The sequence below is a fragment of the Peromyscus leucopus genome, chromosome X (assembly GCF_004664715.2).
Source record: "Peromyscus leucopus breed LL Stock chromosome X, UCI_PerLeu_2.1, whole genome shotgun sequence".
Taxonomy (NCBI): Eukaryota; Metazoa; Chordata; class Mammalia; order Rodentia; family Cricetidae; genus Peromyscus; species Peromyscus leucopus.
In genome coordinates this window covers 62,422,852-62,444,385 of record NC_051083.1, presented here as the reverse complement: position 1 = coordinate 62,444,385, position 21,534 = coordinate 62,422,852, and the positions used below count along the sequence as shown (strand labels likewise).

At 45.5% G+C, this 21,534-nt stretch overlaps 1 protein-coding gene across 3 annotated transcripts; it reads right to left on the bottom strand.

The window, feature by feature from the left end:
* Nucleotides 1-3,502: 3,502 nt before the first annotated feature.
* On the bottom strand, nucleotides 3,503-19,017 carry LOC114689176 (doublesex- and mab-3-related transcription factor C1-like). Of its 3 annotated transcripts, XM_037198975.1 has the most exons (8): nucleotides 17,545-17,686; nucleotides 11,245-11,402; nucleotides 10,767-10,825; nucleotides 10,369-10,508; nucleotides 9,014-9,074; nucleotides 8,685-8,832; nucleotides 7,577-7,727; nucleotides 3,503-3,705 (listed from the first exon to the last, which is right to left on the bottom strand). In XM_037198975.1, exons 1-7 carry the CDS (start codon nucleotides 17,565-17,567, stop codon nucleotides 7,618-7,620), a joined length of 699 nt encoding a protein of 232 aa, XP_037054870.1. In that variant the 5' UTR covers nucleotides 17,568-17,686; the 3' UTR covers nucleotides 3,503-3,705; nucleotides 7,577-7,617. The 3 variants fall into 3 exon arrangements, with proteins under 3 accessions (XP_037054870.1, XP_037054871.1, XP_028719404.2); XM_037198976.1 differs by lacking the exon at nucleotides 3,503-3,705 and having other exon boundaries at nucleotides 7,036-7,727; nucleotides 10,369-10,505; nucleotides 17,545-19,017; XM_028863571.2 differs by lacking the exon at nucleotides 3,503-3,705 and having other exon boundaries at nucleotides 7,036-7,727; nucleotides 17,545-17,685.
* Nucleotides 19,018-21,534: the final 2,517 nt, after the last annotated feature.

Sequence of the window (21,534 nt, the reverse complement as noted above, 5' to 3'; positions counted from 1 at the left end):
ATTGTTCATACATGTGTGATGGCCAGTGTTATTAACTTGACAGAATCTAGAATCACCTAAGAAATGGCCTCTGGTCATGCTTGTGAGGGATTATCTTGATTATGTTAATAGAGACGGGAAGTCCTGCCAACTGTAGGCAGCACCTTTCCTTGTCCAGCACCCTGGACTGTATAAAGGGAAAAAAAGATGTAACAGGACCCCAGACCTTAGTAGGCCCTGAGACCTTAGCACAACTGATTCCATAATGGAAGTACCATTCAGGCTGTAAAACTCAGCATGTGAACAGCATCACCTGCCAAAACTAAAACAAAGACCTAATCCACCAAAGTCCATAGCTCTGGGAAAGTCTCAAAATGTACTAACCTTGCTTTTTGGCTTCTGTAGTTCTGCTTCTGGCTAACTTCTTGTTAACTGAAGTATGTCAACACAGAACATGGTTTTTGTGCTTAAAAACTTACCCTGAGAAAGGCTCAGTGCTACACTGGAATCCCACCCACCAAATACAGTAGCTGGACAGCTAATAAAGACTTTCTATTGGCTTAAACGCGGTCTGAGCAGTCTTCTCTGGTGAATATCCCACAACAAAGGAAATAAGCAACAACCATCTCTTTATGCTTCCTAATTATGGATGTGGTGTGGCCAACTGTCTCAAGCTCCTGCTGCTTTGACTTCCCTGCCGTGATGGACTATATGTTGAGCTCTGGGCTGATATAAATCTTTTTCTCCCTTGAAGTTCTTTTGGTCACAGCAATAGGGAAACAAACTAAGGCAATACTTCAATTGTCTATCGGGAGGTAGTAGAAAGGGTTAAGGACTAGTTGAAGGACGTGGCCTTTTAAAGGGTACCCTTGGCAGGTATGTTTGTCTTTGTAGCCGCTCTTTTCTACTGACCATAAATGAGCCAGTTTGCTTCACTGTGTGCTCTTCACCATGATGTTCAAGTGTAGGCTACAAAATCTATTTTGAAAATTACTATAGATCAGTACCAAGGGCACAGAGCAGACCCCAGAGATCTCTGGGCACCTCTACCAGCAGTAATTGCCCACCTTACCAAAATGTATGAAGCTCCAGCTGCTACAGACAGCCTCAGCCATCATGATCTCAAATATGAGCAGCAAGGCTGCGAAAGAAGAAATGCCCAGGCTCCTCCGTCCCTCTTTACTGCTTCTATAGTCTTTGTACCATGGTCAGTGGTACAGGAAGAGGTGCCCAGATGGTATCCCATAGGCAACACAGAAGAGGATCAGAGCAGGCACTGGCTAGATTGATCAGAGATTAAGACCACCTGCTGCTCTTGGAGTGGACCCAGTTTAATTCCCAGCACCAACATAGTAGCTCCCAACCATCTGTGACTCCAATTCCAGGGGTTCCGACTCCCTCTTCTGGTCTTTGCAGGAACCAGACATGCATGTGGTGCATGCGCGTGCACACTCATGCGCGTGTACACACACACACACACACATACATACACACACACACACACACACACACGCACGCACGCACGCAAGCAAGCATGCATGGGCGTGCTCGCAGGCAAATAGTCATACATATAAAATAAAAATAAATCTGAAAAGAAAAGAAGATCACAACAAACCTGGCATGGGAATGCATGCCTGTGATCCCAGCTGTTCTGAAGGTTCAAGTCAGGAAGATGGCAATTTTTAGACCCATGTAGGCCATATCAGGATTTGGTGAGATCCTTTCTTTAAAAAAAATCATATCACAGCAGAAAAAAACTTTAAGGAACAATAAAATAGTTAAACCCCAAAGCTATTATTAGTGTGTTTTTTCTAATCTGAATGAATGTAAAGGAACAGGTTTCCTTGTGGCCTTCCCATAAGTGGTTAGTTCTTTTTTACTCTTCCCCATCTCCTTGCCTCTCTCCCCACTTGTACATTAGCCCCAGTACTCCCTTCCCACTTTCATATCATGTGTGTTCTCATCTTTATCCACGTCCTTCATGCTTCATTCCCCCCTCTCATGGGTCCTTTATAGTTTCCTGATCTCTAACTACACTTAATCCAAAATATACATACATAAAATTTAAAAGTCAGGATCCACATATGAGAGTTACATGAGATACTGTATCTCTGTGCTGGATTTCCTCACCGAGTATAATATTTTCCAACTCTATCCACTTTCCTGTGCATTTTATTTTTCTTTATGGTTGAATAAAATCCAATTGTGTATATGTACCATATTTTCATTATCGATTAATCTGTTGATGGCTATCTACACTGGTTCCATTTCCTCGCTATTGTGGAAGAGAAGAGCAGTGAGCATAGATGTTGAAATGTCTCAGTGATAGTGGGGACACACCCAGAAGTGATACAGTTGGGGTATACGAACTTTCCCTTTTAGCTTTTTGAGAACCCCCCACACTGATTCCCATGGTGACAGCGGCAGTTTTCTACTTCCACTAACAGCAAGAATTCCCTTTACCCACAGTCTCATCAGAATTTGTTGTTAATTTTTTCTTCATGATAACCATCCTCACTGAGATGAAATGGAAATTCAAAGTAGTTTTAATTTGTATTTCTCTGATGGCTGTGGATGTTGAACACTTTGAAGATATTTATTGACCACATGTTTCTTTTGAGAACTGTCTGTTCAGCTCATTGGTCCATGATATTGATGGTCATCATTGAAAGTTAGATGGGTTGAAGAAGAGGAATGACCAATTTGTACACCACAAGCCCTAACCTAGGGCTGTGGAGAAGGCTCAGAGGATGGAGAGCTTGCTGTACAAGCATGCAGACCTGAGTTCAGATTCCAAGTACAGATGTAAAATCCAAACACCACGGCATCTGTCTGTAACCCCAGGGCTGGTGGTGGAGACAGGTGAAGACTGGGAGCTTACTGGTCAACTAACTTGGCCTAGATGGCAAGCTTCAGGTTTAGTGAGAGTTTGTCTCAAAAAAAAGTGGAGGAGCTGGAGAGATGGCTCAGCAGTTAAGAGCACTGTCTGGTTTTGCAGAGGCCCCAGGTTATGTTTCTAGAACCCACACAGTAGCTCACAACTATCCAAAACATCAGTTCCAAAGATCCTACCCCCTCTTCTGACTTCCATGGGCACCAGGCACACATGTGGTGTATATATACATGCAGGCAAAACATTCATACACATAAAATACTTTTTTTGTTTTTTTTTCCAAGACAGGGTTTTTCTATGTAGTCCTGGCCATCCTGGAACTCACTCTGTAGGCCAGGCTGGCCTCGAACTCACAGAGATCCACATGCCTCTGCCTCCCAGTGCTGGGAATAAAGGTGTGTGCCACCACCACTCAGCAAAAATATCTTTTAAGATAGAGAATGACAGGACAAAACACTCAGTGTTGCTCTCTGACCTACACACACACACACACACACACACACACACACACATTCATGCAAACATACACAGGTAAGAACACCCACACAGATGCATACAACACATAAAAAGGCAAGTATATTCACACATATGTATGTCACACACACACACACACACACACACACACACACACACACACACACACGCAAACCAAAGCAGCACCTTCTTGGAAAGACTATGAAGTCTTACATCACTGAAAGAACAGGATTTGGAAACAGCAGGTGTTTCAGGCTTTTGTGGAACTTCGTTTTAAGGCTTTCGTATGAATGAGACATCAAGCATCTCAGATGTTCTCAGCATCGTAGAGATACTCCACACAATCACCTGCAGAATTACTGAAATAGTGAGTGAAGAAAATAACAAGAGAACAGGCCCAACAATGTCATCCCCACCAAAGACAAAGGCTCACACTTACTGTGTGTGCTGACCCAATGAGTATCAACCATGGGATTCCAGCCCTCTGATGCAGTGGAAGGTGCTGACAAACAGGGTTCAAGACAACGAGGGAGACCAGGGAGACAGGATATACATCAGGCTTACAAACCATGGCTGCACAATCACATAGAGCCTGGAGATGATAGTCATGGGGAGGAACAGGAAGCTGAGGAAATTCTGGGTTACCATCTCCACTTTTGTGTAGCTAGACATGAGTATGAAATTTCAGTGACAGGAAATGAACTACACAACAGAGTTGAAGACCTGATGGGCTTTTTTTTAAAAACCAATTTAGCAGGTATTTCAAACTATGTTCATCATCTATTCATCGTGAGCTTTTTATGCTTTTGGCGTAGAGGTATATCTTTTGTGTAATGAAAAATGCAGCTGTTATTAAGTCTAGTTTTTCTCAACATATCTTTACGGTTTCAAGATTGTTTTAGACCTGGGCAAGTTAAAATTTTTTAAATTGCATTTTTTTTAACTTGCAGTGAGAATTTATGTTATAGAGTTTTCCAAAGTGTCAACTGCAGAAGTTCTTGAGGGAGTAGTAGCAGGAGAAAACAGAACTCACTTGTAAATGTTATTAAAGTTGTGGCTGGCTTTTTCAATCCTCCGAGCGGAGCTGTTCAGCTGCCACTTCTCGCAGGCTTAAGGCAGCAGCCCTGCCCACGATCACCTTAATGTCTCACCAGAGAGTAAGTTTTTAAGATCCCCTGAGATGCCCAGCAATGCTCCAGTGCTTGGGCCATGCCCCTCCCTGCTCCCCACTGTACAGGAGAGCACAGGCCATCACCCTTGGAAGGCTTGGGACCATTCCTTTGTTTGGTTGGCCTCAAAAGAGTGCCAGAAGCCCTGCCAGACATTCAGCTTCCTGGTACCGATTCTGGATGAAGAAGTCCAATTCAAACTTTTTGTGTTGCCTGTTTTCTTAGATCCTATGGCTCGGGAACTGAATTGAAGCCCATTCTTGATCTGCTGCAGCGCCCTCTGCATCTCGGCAAAGGCCCTCCCTCTGGTTACTCATTGATCTCCTATCATTCACATTGTCATTCTCCACTCAGGGGTGTGCAAGTGTCTCAGGGACTTCATGTCTGTGATGCCATTTGTGTTTTTGTGAACTGTGCACTGTTGTGTGCAATGTAGTTTTAATCCACATATTTTGCTGCCACCTGTCTCAGTCTGCCTTATGTGCCTCGCTTTCACTGGGTAAATAAACACTTACAAATCTTCATCTGTTTAGAAACCATGTGAAATTGATTTTGTCAGTTGGAGAGCAGGCAGGGATTGCTATCAGATTTACCGAAACTACAAAATACATTAATATCACTGTGACACAAAAACAGTAGCGTCTTGCCTCACAAAGATAGTATGGATGTTTGGTGAGTTACTGTGCCCATTATCCATCAACCCTGAAGTAGTTCTAAGCCAGTCTAAAATAAAGATGTTTATTTCTATTGTAACTAAGCACATAGCAACATTCGACTCTGTAACCTAACGTGCATTTCAACATAAATGACTTTGACTGTACATTCTGCTTAACATTCCAAGAATCCTTTTGTTATTAAAATACTACCTTCCCAAAGGCTTTAATCTGTTCTTCACCTTTATATCAATACAATATTAATTGGATCTACTTTGAATAGTCTTCTTGGACAAAGATGAAAAGCAGTGGGCTGCTGGGACTGGCTCTTCCTGGACTAGAACAGTTAATTGCTAAATTTTCAGGAGCTTGAGAGCCATTCCTAAATACAGGCAATTACTATTATACAAAATTTATAAACTCACCACATCCATTATACTGTAAATGAAGAAATATGTGTAGTCAAATTCATCAATCTCTAACTATTTTTCACTATCTCACTATTGTTCATGTTCAAATGGTAACTTAAAGTACTAGTCTAAAAAAAAATCTCCAACTTGGGAGTTCATTGAGATTTTGGTACTGTGAATTCAGTAAATGAGACAACACAGAGAATTCCCCTTAAACTCCCCTCCCCCCTAGAAAGCCTGTACTTGGCCTGTATAACAGCATAGATTTTTTTTATCTTAACACTTTTTGTTCAAATTGACCCACTCTAGAGATGCTCTGAAATGATGGATATGTTCAGACATAACCAATGATGTCATATAACATACGAGAGTCAAAATATAGCAGAGGGGAGGTTTTTAAACTGTGAACTGTGACAGTACATGACAAAGAGAGACATACCAAAAAGCTTAACATTGAACATTTACACAGATAATCAAAGAGAACTAAAATATGCCATATAGAGAATCTTTAATTATAGAACACTGGAAGGGGAGAGTGTCAGGTCTGAAAACCTGATACAAAGACAATAGGCCTCAGAAAAATGATAGGGCCCAAGGAAATTAGTCTCTTTCCTTCCTCAAATATCTATTGTATTATTTCTGTTCTCTTCCCTCTTCTTGTGCCACATCCTTCAACCAAAATCTATTTCTCCCTTTACCCAACTCCACTGTAGAACCAAGGTGAGGCTTGGACCAAATAGTACTGCAGAAACATGGGGACGTATTCATCTGTCACTGGAGGATGATGAACTTTGGGATCATGGGAAGAAAGAGGGTATGAGATGGACTTCAGCCCAGCTTAATTCCTCAAATCATTGTTGATTTCACGTGTTTATTTCTCGGCCTTTAGATGGAGAATATAAGAATCTTGACTTTTCAGAGCCTCAGAAGACAAAGGAATTGTGATGATTGAATATCATCATTATCAAACTTGTCGTTAAAAACAGAAGCAGGAAGCCAGACATGGTGAAGCATACTTATAATCTTAGCACTTGAGAGGCTGAGGCAGGAAGATCACAAGATCTTTGGAGGCCAACCTGAGGTACACCGTGAATTCAAGGCCAGCCTGCACGACATAGTAAGACCCTGATTTTTTAAACGAGGCACAGAAGAAAGAAAGGAAGTAAAAGTATAATAAAAAGTCTAGATCAAGCGATGTTCAGTTAGCTAGCTGTCTGCCTGGCGAGACCTGCAGTTCATGTATTTGGACCATCAATCAAAGACTCAGAATATGCAGGCTTGAAAAATGCTCCTATCAATTACTCAATAAGGGCACTTTTGAGAAAGCCTTCTGATGTCTGCTACACCAAGGTTTGGAATTTTTACTCAATCATTAATTTAAAAAAATAAATGATTCGTTAACTTGGGGCTTGGTGAAGGTAAACAATCCTCCTTGATATTTTAAAAAACAACTCATATTTTTCAGTGCCTACAACACATGTTTATTATTTGTTCACACACACACACATGCCTAGATGCAGAGTGAAAACTCTTCATGATTCCACATGGATGATTACATACAGGAGTGTGCCAGTGTATCTACAATCACAGAACAAATGAAAATACTGGCATACAAACCCATTCAGAATCCCATTGATTGATCACATTAGATCACACAATACTGTTTTTCTAAGAAGCATATAAAGCAATTATTCCAAAAGGATAATGAATAGAGGAGCAATATTGAACCTCAGTCAAGTAAATGCCCTACATCATAAAAAGGATCTGAAAGCTTATAAAACTCCTGAACACTTAAAATAATACTAATAAAAAAAAAGCCAGGCACGGTGCTATATGCCTGTAATCCCAGCACTTGGGATGCGGAGGCAGGAGAATCAGGAGTTCAAAGTCATCGTCAACTATATACTGAGTCCAAGTTCGGACTGGCTACATGAGAACTTATTTCAAAAATAAAAAAATTTAAAAAACGTTAGTCATTTTAGACATGAAACAGGATACCAAACAGGCAGTGCTCTAGTGAGGCCTCCCACTATGGGCTCTTAGGTCAAGAAGGACATGCACTCCAGATGTCCAGTAAGTGCGGCAGAGCTGGCTGGCCGCGGTGGCAGGTAGGGACTAGGAGGCTGCAGTCCTCTCTCTCCAGCAGGACCTAAAGAGCAAAAGCCAGAGCCAGATTACATCCATGTCACCACCCAGCAAGCCCCTCAGACTTGGGTGTCCCACCCAATCGAAGATTTGTCACTGAAACCAGGAACAGACACACCCCGTTATTTGCTGCTCCAGTTTCTCAGCCACAGCCCCCAATCCTTTCAGTCACTCTAGGGGCTGCGGATAGGATCCTCACTGTGTCGGGGGATGTGCTACATCTCCTTACACCCCTCCCCCAAGTTTGCTGGCCCAGCCTGCATCACCCACTGTGCCAGACCTCTGTGAGAAGCAAGTCTCCAGCTTCATTCACCCCAAGTTGTTTCCCACTAACACACTTCATCGAGGTCTTTGTTTTCTTATCAGGGCTCAGCCTTCCCTTCCAGACCCGCCCCCCCCCACAACTATGTAATTCTCCTCTGAGTTCCCGACTGGATGGAGCAGCGAGAGTGACTGGAAACATTCAGACTGCGGAGCAGCCAGGCTTCCCATCCACATGGGAGGCTGACACTCCGAAGCTGTCCGCACGATCTCAGTTCCATTCCGGACTCTTATCCCCTGTCCAGAACCTCCTGGTAGTCCTCAGCCTACAGTGGCCTGGAGACATTGTCCTGGGCTGGGAGTCATTATACTTGATTCTAGTCCTCCCACTTGATAAGATCCCGAACTCCAAGAAGACCTGGCCACCTCAGGGAGCCTCAATCTACAGGGGTCTTTTGTCATTGCTGTGCTGGTGGCACTTTGTTTTGACTTCAGCTCCTGGCCATTTGCTGTTGAGCAGAAACCCTTGAAGAGTCACTGAGAAGCCCCCGAGGACCACCTCGCACATCAGACTGAGGAACTGAAGTGTCTGACCCAAGGCGGTCCAAAATCCAGGTTCCCAGGTACAACCAGTTTACCACAACCCTTCCAATTTCCCAACTCCCCCAACCCCATGTTCCATCTTAAAGAAGGCAGCTACCTGGCATGCTGGCACGCTGTTGCCCAGAGGCAGAATCAGGAGGAACCTGAGAAGAGTTTTTCAGGGCCAGCAGAGCCTCAGCAGCCTCCAGCTTCCTCTGCCACTCTAAGGCAGCAGCAACAGTGTCCTGCTTGGTGGCATCGGGGACCTGCAAAGGAAATGGCATTCGATAATGGCAGCCGGGAAACCACACCTCCTCCCACCAGCACGGTGCCCCTTTAAGTGCCCAGTTCCCTTGAGCATCCACCCCCACCCCAAGACCTTTTGCTCTTCCCATCCACTAAGCTCATTCCCTCCCGGGGACCTGGACCCCACTACTTTGCCAGGACCTGTGGCTGCAGTAGAAGAGGGCCAGGGGTGGCACGGGGTTGCAGGATCACACTTGAGAATCTGGAAACAAGGAGAGGAGAGGCCAGGGGATTAAACCCTCTGGTGGAAACCTACTGCCAGAACACTTGGAGGACCAGGGGTTTGCAAACCAGGCTCGGGGGATCTGAATGACTCGAAAATGTTAGGCCTTTTCACCTAGGCACCTTCTTGGCCTGTTTCCTTTGAAAACGTCTATATTTTTCTTGAGACACTATTTTATACCAGATCTTTCTTCCTAGGGCTACAATGAAGATGACGAAGAATCCAAAGTGACTATCCTCTAATCTGCAAAGCAGCTGGCAAGATGTGAGTCCCTCCTTTGTCAGGGACTGGCTCTTGCTTCCATTTTGCTCAGTTCCCACTGGTTATGAAGTGAGGGGTCAGTCTCTGTTCAGATGGTATCACTAAAAGACAGGGAACGGGACCCGCCAACACCTCCTGTGGCTGTTTGAGCAGGCCTGAGTCTCTGGAACACCAGATGACTCATAATGGAGTCCCAGCTAACTGAACACCTTCTAATTTGGCATCAAAACCTAGGGCGTTACCTGCTTCCTGTCCTTTGTCTGCAGATACACTGCCTGGACATACTACCCCCCCCCAGACCCTCACATAACACAGGCTGCGTGCCATTCAGACTGATTGGACAGTAACTCGATCTGACCTTAGCTGATTGTGTAATGTATGCGTATATACCAGTGAACATTCACATTAAACCAGATCTGCCCCTCCATGCTGGTCTCCAGGAGTCTGCTTCCTGGGAAACTCACTGTGACTCTGTCTCCCTCCTCCCACCCCCACTGAGCCACCAGTGAGAGGGAGAAAAACCCCACAGTGAAGGAACAAGCCAGGTTCTTCTCTAGGAAGTTTTCTCTGCTGCCTTTAGCATTCCTCTAGGCCTCTATGGCCCTCCCCATCATGACCCCAAATTCTACCAGAACCTTCTCTCACGTCCATCTATTGTAATATGGAGGTACAGCCCAGGCATATTGAAGGCTTACTATGGGGTATGTCTTCTTCTAGCTCTCTCGTTAATCTTGTAAGTGTAGACTGTTTTCCCAGAGCAGCTACTGGAAAACATATTCTTAGAAAGGTGAAATCGCTTATCCAAACCCTCAAGTTAGGAATTCTCAAGCCCGAGTGTCCTCTCTCCACTCCTCCTTCTGAGGTACTGCCTTCCTTCTTCTTCCTCTCCTCCTCCTTTCTTCCTCTTTCTCCTCTTTCTCCTTTCCTATTTGCCTACCTCCCGTGGCACTAACCAGCATTGAACGTGGAATAATAGGAGAGACAGCTGGCTTTAGGTCCTTACTCAACTCACCTTTGGGGCCTGGCAGAGGGACCGCGAGGCTCCCGGGAAAAAGAAATCACTGGTTGCTGCTCCAAGGTCACTGGAGCATAGGGCAGAATTGAATGTTCTCGAGGCTGGCTACGCATCAGAGTTCCTTGAAATTTTCCCTGCTGGAGTAGAGACGACAGTAGGAATTTGGGCGCCAGCCAACCATGACAAGGGGAGAGATGAGCATGTTGTGGGATGAGCACAGCAACTTAGAAAATCAGACCTTGGAGACCCTGAAGATCATCGAGGCTTACCTTTAATTTTCAGGACATACTAAAATTCAGGAAGATGCAGTGGATCTCAAGGTCACATGGTAGGTCATGGTAGATTTGAGGGTGGAACATATGTCATTAGGACACAGTACAACAGAGTCTCCTTACCTCCTGCAGTATTTTGTGGGGCCTGGCCTCACTCCTCTGCACAATGAACTCCTTTCCATCTGTAAAACACCAGGCTCAGCTTAGATAAGCCTCACTGTCACCGTCATTCCAAATATTCTGGCCCCATCCGGAGGCTTTATCATCCTATGTACCTTTCCCAGCTCTGGGATAAGCTTTCTTTTTCTAGTAAGTCGCCACTGGGGGGGGGGGGATGATGCAGGAGGATTACGGGTATGAGAACACTTTGGGCTAACTACCAAGACAGTGTCTCAAAACAACAAACTTACCACTCAACAACAAAAGTCTACCTAAATAAATGATAAGCAACGACCTTGGCCATTTCTCCAAAGCATTCAATTCCTAACATTGGTGTGATGAGTGATTACCAACAGTCACACTGCAATTTCAAGACAGGGATGCTGACAGAATTACTCATGCTCCCTCAACTATGGTTCCTTAGCCAGCCAAAGATACTCACTGCGGTTTTCTGCTTCAACAGCCACCTGCTTGCCATTCTTGTAGAATTTGGGGGCAGCAGACATATTCCTTATCAGTCCTCGATCCAGGTGCCTCTTCAGCCTTGTGCCCTGCTCCTTCTTTGAGGCACTCACAGCAGGCAAGGGCCCATGATATTCCCTAAAGTGAAGGATTGAAGGTCCGAGGGTAGCAATGCATTAAAGGCCTGGTCCTTACCTTCCCAGACTCAATCCTCCCCAGAACGCAGTGCAACTGGGACATTTGCGGGCCCGGGGGAGGCAGAAAGGCTTTTAATCCCCGGGTTGGGTAGGGATGCACTGGCTGGAGAAGTTCTCAGAGTGGCCTGTAGGGCTTCTGAAGGCAGATTCTTTCCCAGGGAGCTCCAGTCTCATGCCCCCTGTTCCATGTGCAGTGGGAAGAGCAGCAGGGTACAGCAGGTACCCGTGTTCTGTGTTCCACTGCTTGAGGGTCAGGAGTGGAGGTCAGAAGAGCACCTGGACCCCCCATCTCCAGGTTACTTCCCCTGAACCTATAAAGCTACATCTTCAGTGACTGGGACTTTTCTCTCCTTTTTGCTCACTGCTGGAATAAGTTTTCACTCCCTTATTTCCCTGTGTTTTTCTCAAGTTTTACCTAGCCCTTCTTAAAGCATCTCCTTCGCAGAAGTCCCACATGTACGAAGCTCTTCACAGTCCCATAGAAGTTCAACCTAATAATGGGTTTTTCTGCTTACCTTCACTCCCCACAATCCATTTTCAGGCACAGATAGCCAGCCCTGCATCTTCAACAATCACTACTGTTGCATCATTAATTGTCTTCCTCATGGCCTTCATTCATTCACTGCCAGGATGGAATTTTATGCCCCATGCTCTCAGCCAGTAGTCTCATGAATTCCCTATTTCCCTTAAGTTTCCATTAAGGTTGTTCTCTCATTTAACCTTAATCTTGATTATCACCTTGATTCCCCTTTTATATTGACTACAATCTTGCTTCTCATAAAAAATCATATTATTCTTCTGAATCAGAGGTGATATAAAGCCTTTGATCCCAGTACTCAAGAGGCTGAGGTAGGAGGATCAGAAGTTTGAGACCAAACTGGGTTAACTAGGGAGACAATATCTCAAAACAAACAAAAAAAAATGTACAACTCAACAGTACAAAAACCTACATGAAATGTAAGCAAAGGACAGAAACAGACATTTCTTTGAAGCCTACAAATAGCAAAGTGAAAAGATGCTCAGAAGGGAAATGAAAATCAAAGCCACACGGAGGGACTGATTCATTCCACTAGGGTAGCTGCTCTCTAAACAATGAAACAAGCCTCGAGAAAGATAAGGTTAATCAAAATTTAAAGTATGGATATCAAAATAAATTCTACAGACATTAACAGGAACTTAATGGAAATCAGGGAGACCTGTGGTCCCAGAAAATAAAAAGGCCGAGTCCTGAAGTTGTCTTGAGCACAGGAGCTGGAGGGCAGCCTAGGCAGGCAATATAGCAAGAACTCATGGCTTACACACCCAGAGAGAATGGAAGCAGTAAGTAGAAATTAGTATACCCAGTATAGAAAATTGTAGGGAGAATCACCCGAAAAGTACACATTTTAAAACTGCCCTATGATCCACGTCACTAGCCTGTCAGCAGGCTGCCCTTGGGGACGTCCTGCTTGCCTCACTCAGATTCAGACAGAAAATAGAGGCACGGTCTGCATCCCACACTGGAAGTCATACAAAGCAGTTCAGGGTACACAAGGCCCAGTAAGATGCCAAGTGATTACAGACTGAGCTATACTTGAAGGCAAGAAGTCAAGGGCAGAATATCCATGACCCAAGAAAAAGCAGCAGTGCTCAGAGATTGTCAACAAAGATATCAAAATCTGGAGAGGTTTTAAATAACAGTCTTTTGGTTAACTGTATAATCAAATGATAATTGTTTCTAAAGAGGGTCATTAAATTTTTTAAAGGGGCAGGACAGATGGCCTAGCAGTTAAGAGCACTTGCTGCTATTTCAGAGATCACAGGTTCAATTACAGCACCCACATGGTGTCTCACAACCTTCAGCTAACTCCTGCTCCAGGTGATCCAACATCCTCTTCTGGCCTCCATGAGCACCACATGCACATGGTGCACAAAACACATCTTTTCTTTCTTTCCTTCTTTCTTTCTTTCTTTCTTTCTTTCTTTTTTTTTTTTTTGTTTTGTTTTGTTTTTTCGAGACAGGGTTCCTCTGTGTAGCTTTGTGCCTTTCCTGGAACTCACTCGGTAGCCCAGGCTGGCCTCGAACTCACAGAGATCCGCCTGCCTCTGCCTCCTGAGTGTTGGGATCAAAGGTGTGAGCCACCACTGCCCACTTTTCTTTTCTTTTTCTTTTTTTCTTTTGGTTTTTCAAGACAGGGTTTCTCTGTGTAGTCCTGGCTGTTCTGGAATTCACTTTGTAGACCAGGCTGGCCTCAAACTCACAGAGATCCACCTGCCTCTGCCTCCCAAGTGCTGGGGTTAAAGGTGTGCACCACCACTGCCCGGCCAAAATACATTTTTTAAATGTTTTAAGTTTTTAAAAACTGAGTTCAGAACTGAAAATATCCTCATAAAGCAAAAATCTCTCCCCTAAATGACTTCATTAGGGAATAATAGCTGATAATTCAAGAAAAATTTGAGCAATATGTCAAGAATGTTTTCAGAAAAATAAAACAGGGCATACATCTCCATTCATTTTATGATGTTAACATTACGTTTATGGTAAAGGGGGCAAGATAGCTCAGTGGGGAAAGGCCTCAAGTTCCAAGTTCATTCCCCAGATCTCACAGAGGAAGGGAAGGACTGACTCCTGAAGGCTGTCCTTTGACCTCCACATGCATGCCCCGGCACATGTACACCCTTGTATGTACACACACACACACACACACACACACACACACACACACACACACACGCACGCATGCGCACGCACATGTGCACGCTTGCACACACTGTAGTAGTGGTGGTAGTAGTAGTAGTAATAATAATTTTAATATACTTTCAATTTTTAAATTTGGGCCCAGGAGATCAAGGAAAAATGCTTGCTAGCCACGCCTGACAACCAGAGCTTGACCCCCTGGGCCCACAGAAAGGCCTGATGAGGTGGCCTGCAACGGAAATCCCAGATCACCTGTAGTGAGACGGGAAGCTGGCCTGTAAGCTTTCTCTCTGCTCGCTAGCTCTAACCGTACTAGAAGGCAAGATGCAGGTTGCTGAGAGGAAAGTGTGAATCCTGGGAACTGCAATAATGACCACCATGGCAAGATAGGTCGCTGATTACAAGAGTGAAAAAATTTATGGGGAGAAACTGCCGTCTAGTTGGATTTAAGGCCTGCAAATCTGGCCAAGAACACATGGTTGGGGAACTCAACGTCTCAGAGGTAAATCTACTATGATTATTTTACTAAATTGACAGTAGCACTTGCTCTCTAAATTTGTGTATTTCTACCCATAGATTAGTGCAGCTCCCAGACATCATCAGTGGAGTGTCTGTCATTGAGCAGAGAATGGTGGCCGCTAACTAAGAAACCCGTAACCAGCCACGGTGAAGAGAACAAGTGATTATGGAGTGCTAGGCCACAAATGGGACATCCATGTCACCCACCCACCCAAGGCTATCCTGGAAGAGGGGGAGAAAACATTGTAAGACCCCGTGCCGGTGAAGGACAGGGATGAAACAATGTCATCAAGACATGACAGGCCGCTGCACTCCTGAACTCAGAGCAGCTCTGGCTGCCTGTACAAGACCTGTACAAAAGTAAGTCAACATTCTGCTATGAAGTGGGAAGGGGTTCAGGAGCCCCCAACCTGTAACTGACGACTTAGGGGCAGTTGGTGGCTTCTGGGAAAGGGAGAGTCAGAATCTCTCTTAAGGGTGTGGCTACTGAAGGTTGACCACACTCAAGTAGATGACCCTATACCCAGAAGTATGTGGAGAGCACAAATTGGAGTCAATGGGTTACTAATTTTTTTTAAAAAGATAGCACTGGAGAGATGGCTGAGCAGTTAAGAGTGTGCACTGCTTTTGCAGAGGATTCAAGTTCAGATTCCAGCATTCACAACGGGAAGTTGTTCATAACCCAGAACTCCAGCTGTAGGGGGTCCAGCATCTTCTTTTGGCCTTCTTGAACACCAGCAGACACGGGCATAGAGCCCCACATACATATATATTAACAGTAAATCTAACAAAATAAAAGATAGAAAGTTAAGGAGGTAGGAGTGATTTTGGAAGGAGCTAATGGGAGAAGTCTGGGGTATATGTGATCAAAATGCATTGCATGAAATTCTCAAAGAATTAATATAAATTATTAAAAATAGAAAACAGCACAGGAAGTATTACAGATGAGTATTTCTCATGAACATAGATGCAAACCTCTCTGATGAAATTCTAGCAGTTTCAACCAGTGTATGAAAAATATTCATTGACAAGCACAGTTTACTCTAGTAATGCAAAACCATTTTAATACTAAATTTTCTTAGATTTATTTATGTTCATGTGTGTGTATACTCTACCTGCCTGGGTGTATTGCACCATATGTTTGGTGCCTGCAGAGGTCAGAAGAGGACGTCGGATTCCCTGGAACTGGAGTTACAGGTGGTTATAAACCACTATGTGGGTTCTGGGAATTGAACCTAGATTCTCTGCTAGAGCAGCAGCTTCTCATAACCAGGGAGCCGCCACCACCTTTACCCTCTGTTGTTCCCTGTCCATCCAGACCCGTTCCTGCACATAAAAGGACCTTGTCTTTCACATCATGTACACACTTACACACATTTCCAGCTGAAGGTAGATTCTCCACATGCACAGAATACCCGACAAGCTAGATTCTTCTCCACATGCATAGAATACCCGACAGGCTAGATTCTTCTCCACATGCACAGAATACCCGACACTTGTCTCTGTTTTCCTCCGTTACCCTCTTTACCCGCCCTTTACTTTCCCCTCCCCCCAAATGATCTCACTTGTACCCTGAAGTTCGGTCTCAGATGTATGTGTGACAGAAAGCACCTGATAATGGAGAGACAGAAATTTCCCGTGAGTATTTTAGAAATGTGGCAGAATGTGTCTCCAGATTCTCACCATATGCACACAGCATTACACTTGAGACCATAACTGCTTCAGTCAGGCAAAAAAATGTAAACAAAGGCATGGAGAAGGGAAATGAGGAAGGGGGAAGCTGGGGGGGGGTCTGAAAGGAGGTGGGGAAGGGAAAGAATATGATAGGTACATTGTATAAAATTTTCAAAGAATAATTTTTAATAATATTTTACATAGGAAATACTCCATATTCCAGAAAAAAAGTCATCACCTGGTTTTCAGAAATGATTTGGGAAAAGTTAGAAGATAAGTTAGTGGGCAAAAAGCCACTCTATGCCAATAAACTAGAAACGAATATACAAATGGAGAAGTGTTTTAAATGACATCTTCGATAACATTGAAATAAAGGAAATATCTGTTAAGAATATTGGTACAATCACTGAAAGGTTTGTTTAGAGGAAACAATTAAAATCCTGCAAAGAGAAATTAAAATAAAAAAGCATACTGTGCTCACAGATCAAATCATTCAAAAGGTCAGGATTTCCTCTCTGTAATCATCAATAAAAGGAAAAGTTATTGCTCAAAGTTCTCTAGCAATGCATACAACACAAAATGACTAAACGACATTTGGATGAGGACAAGATGGAGGACTGAACTCTGGAAATTCGATATCATCCTACAACATGGTGGAAAGCAGCAAGGCACGGAGTCACCTTAGGACAGGGCAGACACAGCACTGAAATCAAGGGAAGGCCATGAACAGCCCAACAAGGCTCTACGATAATTACATCAGGAAATGGCACAGAAAAAGAAGTGGATGCCCTTAAGGAAAAAAGCAAACAAAGGTCAATGGCTCCAACAACTTGCAAGACATAACCCCTAACAATCACGATTCTAAGTGTAAAGTGCTAAATGGAAAAACCTATGTCTGGACCCCTGACGACTGTCCTGCACACTGTAGAAGCTGTCCAGGCCGCCGAATACTTTCCATCGGTCACCAGAAGCACTCAGGAGCAGACATGCGGGTGACCTGTGCAGAGCAAGCCCTCACAGAGAAACACTAGGGTCCAGGCCTTCTGGCCTCAGGGCGCCATGCCCAGCCCTTGTTCTCGGCTTTTATGAACCATCTGGACCGTGCACCTTGTGAGGGCCATGAGAAACATCTCAGTCCTAACTCAATGCAGCTACCACAGACAGCCCTCGTGGGCACTTTTGTCCGTGGAAACCCCACGGAAGGAGAACTCACCGTATAACCGAAGGCCTCTGCATTTTCAGTTCAGCCAGCACAACTTGCGTTCAGGCTGCTGAGCTGGCCAGAGTGAAGATAAAAAGCAAAGGAAGAAACAAAGAAAGTTCCGAGGGGCGGGAGTTGGGACATAGGCCACACACCAGAAATGTATCCACTGGTTGAGCACCAGGTACTGAACTGAAGCAGGGCGGAACCAAGAAGCAATAGGGCTTAGGGCCATGGAGGGGCGGGGCTTAGGGCAACGCAGGAGGCAGGCCTCCACCTCTGCACCCAGCCTAGTGGGGAGCTCAGGTATCTGCAAAGAAGTCCTGGAGGGGGTGCACTGGTGCCATTACACACTCTTGGAAGCATGGTCTTCATGCCCCTTCTTCCTACCAGCTGGGCAGACTCACTTCCATGTGGTCAGGAACATCCTTCAGGGGGGCTGGGTTTGGTCAGGGCAGGTCTCCCCACTTCTCCATCCTCAGCATCTCACCAGCAGTGCACATCACAGTTGCCAAATGGGGTGATAGACGGCACCCATGAAGGGCCGCAAAGATGAGGCCTCAACTCTTTTTCAGACTCTGAGAAGCCAACAATACTCCCCGGAAAGTGTGGCCTTTGCTCACACCATGGGGAACATATTCTGTGACCCAAGAGGAACCAGGGAGGCTGCTTGTCCCAGAAGGACCTGGAAGGGGCCAGGGCCGGTTCCAGAGAGCCCTGGCTTGCGTGTCCAAGTTCTTCAGGTGAGGGCTCTGAGTCTGCCCCTGCCTCTCTCATCCCTCACAGCAGGCCAGGATGCCCCCTTCCTCTCCCCCAGAGAGCACCCCAGCCCTCCCCTCAGTTCCCACAGGGCTCCTGAGCGTCCACTTGTCTCCCTTTTTCCTTCTTAGGAGAGCATGCTGGACAGTCCGAGGTTGAGCCCACAGGAGTCCAAGACACGGGGCCACGACGGAGAGCAAGACCTTCTTCTGTCCAGGCCCCTCCTCTCCCAAGAATCTTGTTAATGAGGTTGAAATAAAGGCCGGTGTGCTTTACAATGTTTTGGCGTCATGGTATTTTCTTCATACTCCATATTGGCATCAACTTAAGACGTGCTGGGGATGATGTTTTGGTGACTGGGGCGGGGGATGGGGATATCTTGGAGGGGAGAGCAAGTATCTGAGTACTTCAAGTCCTTCATGTTCCCCCTAGAGGCAATGACGCCTGCTCCGCAGGGGGTCTTTGTTGCCATTCGGACTCCAGTCAACAGTTTTTTTTCCTCACAGCTAGCAGCTCTGACCCCCACACTTCCACACAGCCAGGAGGAGAGACTTGCTGGCCTCTCTCCCCTGAGTCCAGCAGCCCCCATAGCTGAGAGATCTTGAGCAGAGTTTCTGAAGGGGTGGGGGGGGCACACAAAGAATCTGTGGAGCCTCTAACTGGGCTTTAGACTTCGTGCTCACAAACAGTACCCAAGCACCCACAGCTCCTCCACACAAGAGAGTCACCAAGAGACAACCTTGTTGCCACTACAAGGTTACTCTCTCTGTGAGGAGGGTTTCTTGGCTTCCCAGGGGGACTGTGAAAGGCACTGGAACAGTTTTCCAGGGCCAGGCTGCAAGGGAGATGAAGCACAGCTCATCTTTTACCCTCAGGTGGAGGAGTCGCTGGGCAGTTTTACCGAACTATGAAATGCATATTGGCTGCAGGAGAACATAAATAAGATACAGAAAAACACAAACGCCCCTCCCCTTTTAAATGACACAGGCTCCTTCCTGTGTGCTTCAGACGAATGGAGTGAAAAAATGCTTGGCCAGGGTCAGCTGTGAGAAACCATTGTCCTTCCTTGCTGAGAGAGGAAAGGTCTTCTCAGAGAGGCAGGTAGTGTAAGGCAGACAGCAGCATTTCAAGGCCCAAGGCCCTTTACTCTATTTCTGAAGGACAGCCAGGGTGGGAGCCAGAGAGAGAATGGTTGGAATTTGTATTGCTTATGTTTTCGTTTCTTTCAAAAATGACCCACAGAAGACTCTCTTTTAGCTCAGAGATTAAGCGGGTCCAATCCATGCTGGAGGGGAAGGTGGAGGTGTTCAAAGTGGCGGCAGCAGGCAGCTGAGACTCCACAGTGGGGAAACCAGAACTCATGCAGCAGGGACACCGGCCTTAGTATTTTCATTGTTAGTCAACCCTGGAACCCAGTCCATGTAGCGACACCGTCCACACTCAAGGCCAGCCCTGGAGATATGTCTCCCAGTGGATTCCAAATCCAGTCAGACGGACAGTGAAGATGAACCGTCACCAAGTAGCTAATCCCAGTGTGATCAATGACTTCGACACGATCTTTCTGTGGCATGTCTGAGGGCCTGAGCATCATCCCTCCCCACCAGGCCTCTGTCTACTGACTTGGTCCCTGTGCTATTAACACCACGGACCTAGAGCAAGCTGGGGAGACAGGGCCTGTTTCATCCCACAGCTTAGGGTCCTATAATTGTTGAAGACAGACGGGAACTCGAGGCAGGAAGTGAAGCAGAGGCAGAGAGAAATGTTGCTTACTACCTAGCTCTCATGCTCTTCTCAGCCTACTTTCTTGTAGAACACAGGGCCTCCTGCCCAGGGACGGCACCACCCCAGTGGGCTGGGTCCTCCGCCATCAATCCATCATCGACAAAACATGCACACCACTCTGATGGAAGGATTTCCTCCACTGAGGTTTCCTCTTCCCAGATGACCCTAGCTTGTGTCAAGTTGACAAAAAAGTAACTAACACAGGCCCGAGCTCAGCTGGAAAGGTGAGCTCCATGTCATCACTTCCCTGTTCCTAGTCCAACCTCACATGCAGGGCTTAGAAGTTTCAACTCCCAGGAGAAAGGCAGTCTGCCCAGTGGTTATGCCTTCTTAGTTTGTAAACTCCTGCATGTCCGTGTGTGTGTGTGTGTGTGTGTGTGTGTGTGTGTGTGTGTGTGTGTGTGCGCTGTGGTGTGGTGTGTGATTAAACAATGAATGTCTGTTGAAATATTTGGTGAAATTTGGTTCCACGCAGTAGCTGCACTAGAAATCCAGAAGCAGAGGTGGAGACATGGCAGCCGCTGGACTGAGCCATGAGGAGCCTTCACATGGGCTCCTCTTTCCAGAAGACCCATTCTGAACAACACCTTCTAAGATGATGGTAACCATGGCCATAGAACTACCTGCCCACTGCCCACAAGGTGCTCACTGGTATTTTCAGGACTACATTTTGTTTTCCAAAGGATGTACTCTGCTGCCGATCTCAACTCTTGCTATAATCACCTATCACAGTCCTTCTAGGCCAGCAATTCTCAACCTGTGGGTCGTGACTCCTTCGTGGTTGCATTTCAGATATCCTACATGTCACATATTTACGACTCATAACAGTAGTAAAATTAGAGTTATGAAGTGGCAACAGAATAATTTTATGTTGGGGTCACCGCAACACAAGGAACTGTATTAAAAGGTTGCAGTATGAGGAAGGTTGCGAACCACTGTTTGTATTCTAGGCTTTGGCGGCCCTGTCTCCTGCCTCCCAGTCTACAGAGCCACAGCGTCATGGCTCCACAGAAGACACTTTCCTCTGCCCCGCCCACTCCCACTCACAAGTGACTCCCTGTACTCTCACCAATAACACTGCTGTTCTCCTGGCCTGGGATTCAGAACATGGCCCAGTGCAAGTGTGGGCTCTTCTTAGGGCCCAGCACTTGAGGAATTTTGTCCAGGTGTTCTCACAGCTGTGTGGATATGTTCCCCCTAGCTTTCTAAAGGAAAACTCAAAATAAAATTGTATGCATTTAGTATGTGACACAGTGTGAAATGACTACCTTACTATCATCAAGCTAAATAGCACATCAGTCACCCTGCAGAGTCACATTATTCTTCTGTGGTAAAAGCATTTTAAGATCTTCCACCATGCACATTTCCAGTACGCCGTGAAGTCTTAAACACATATGTGCAGAACATATGCGTTTGATATAGATTTAAATTTATAATTTTGTATCATATAGGAACCAAAAT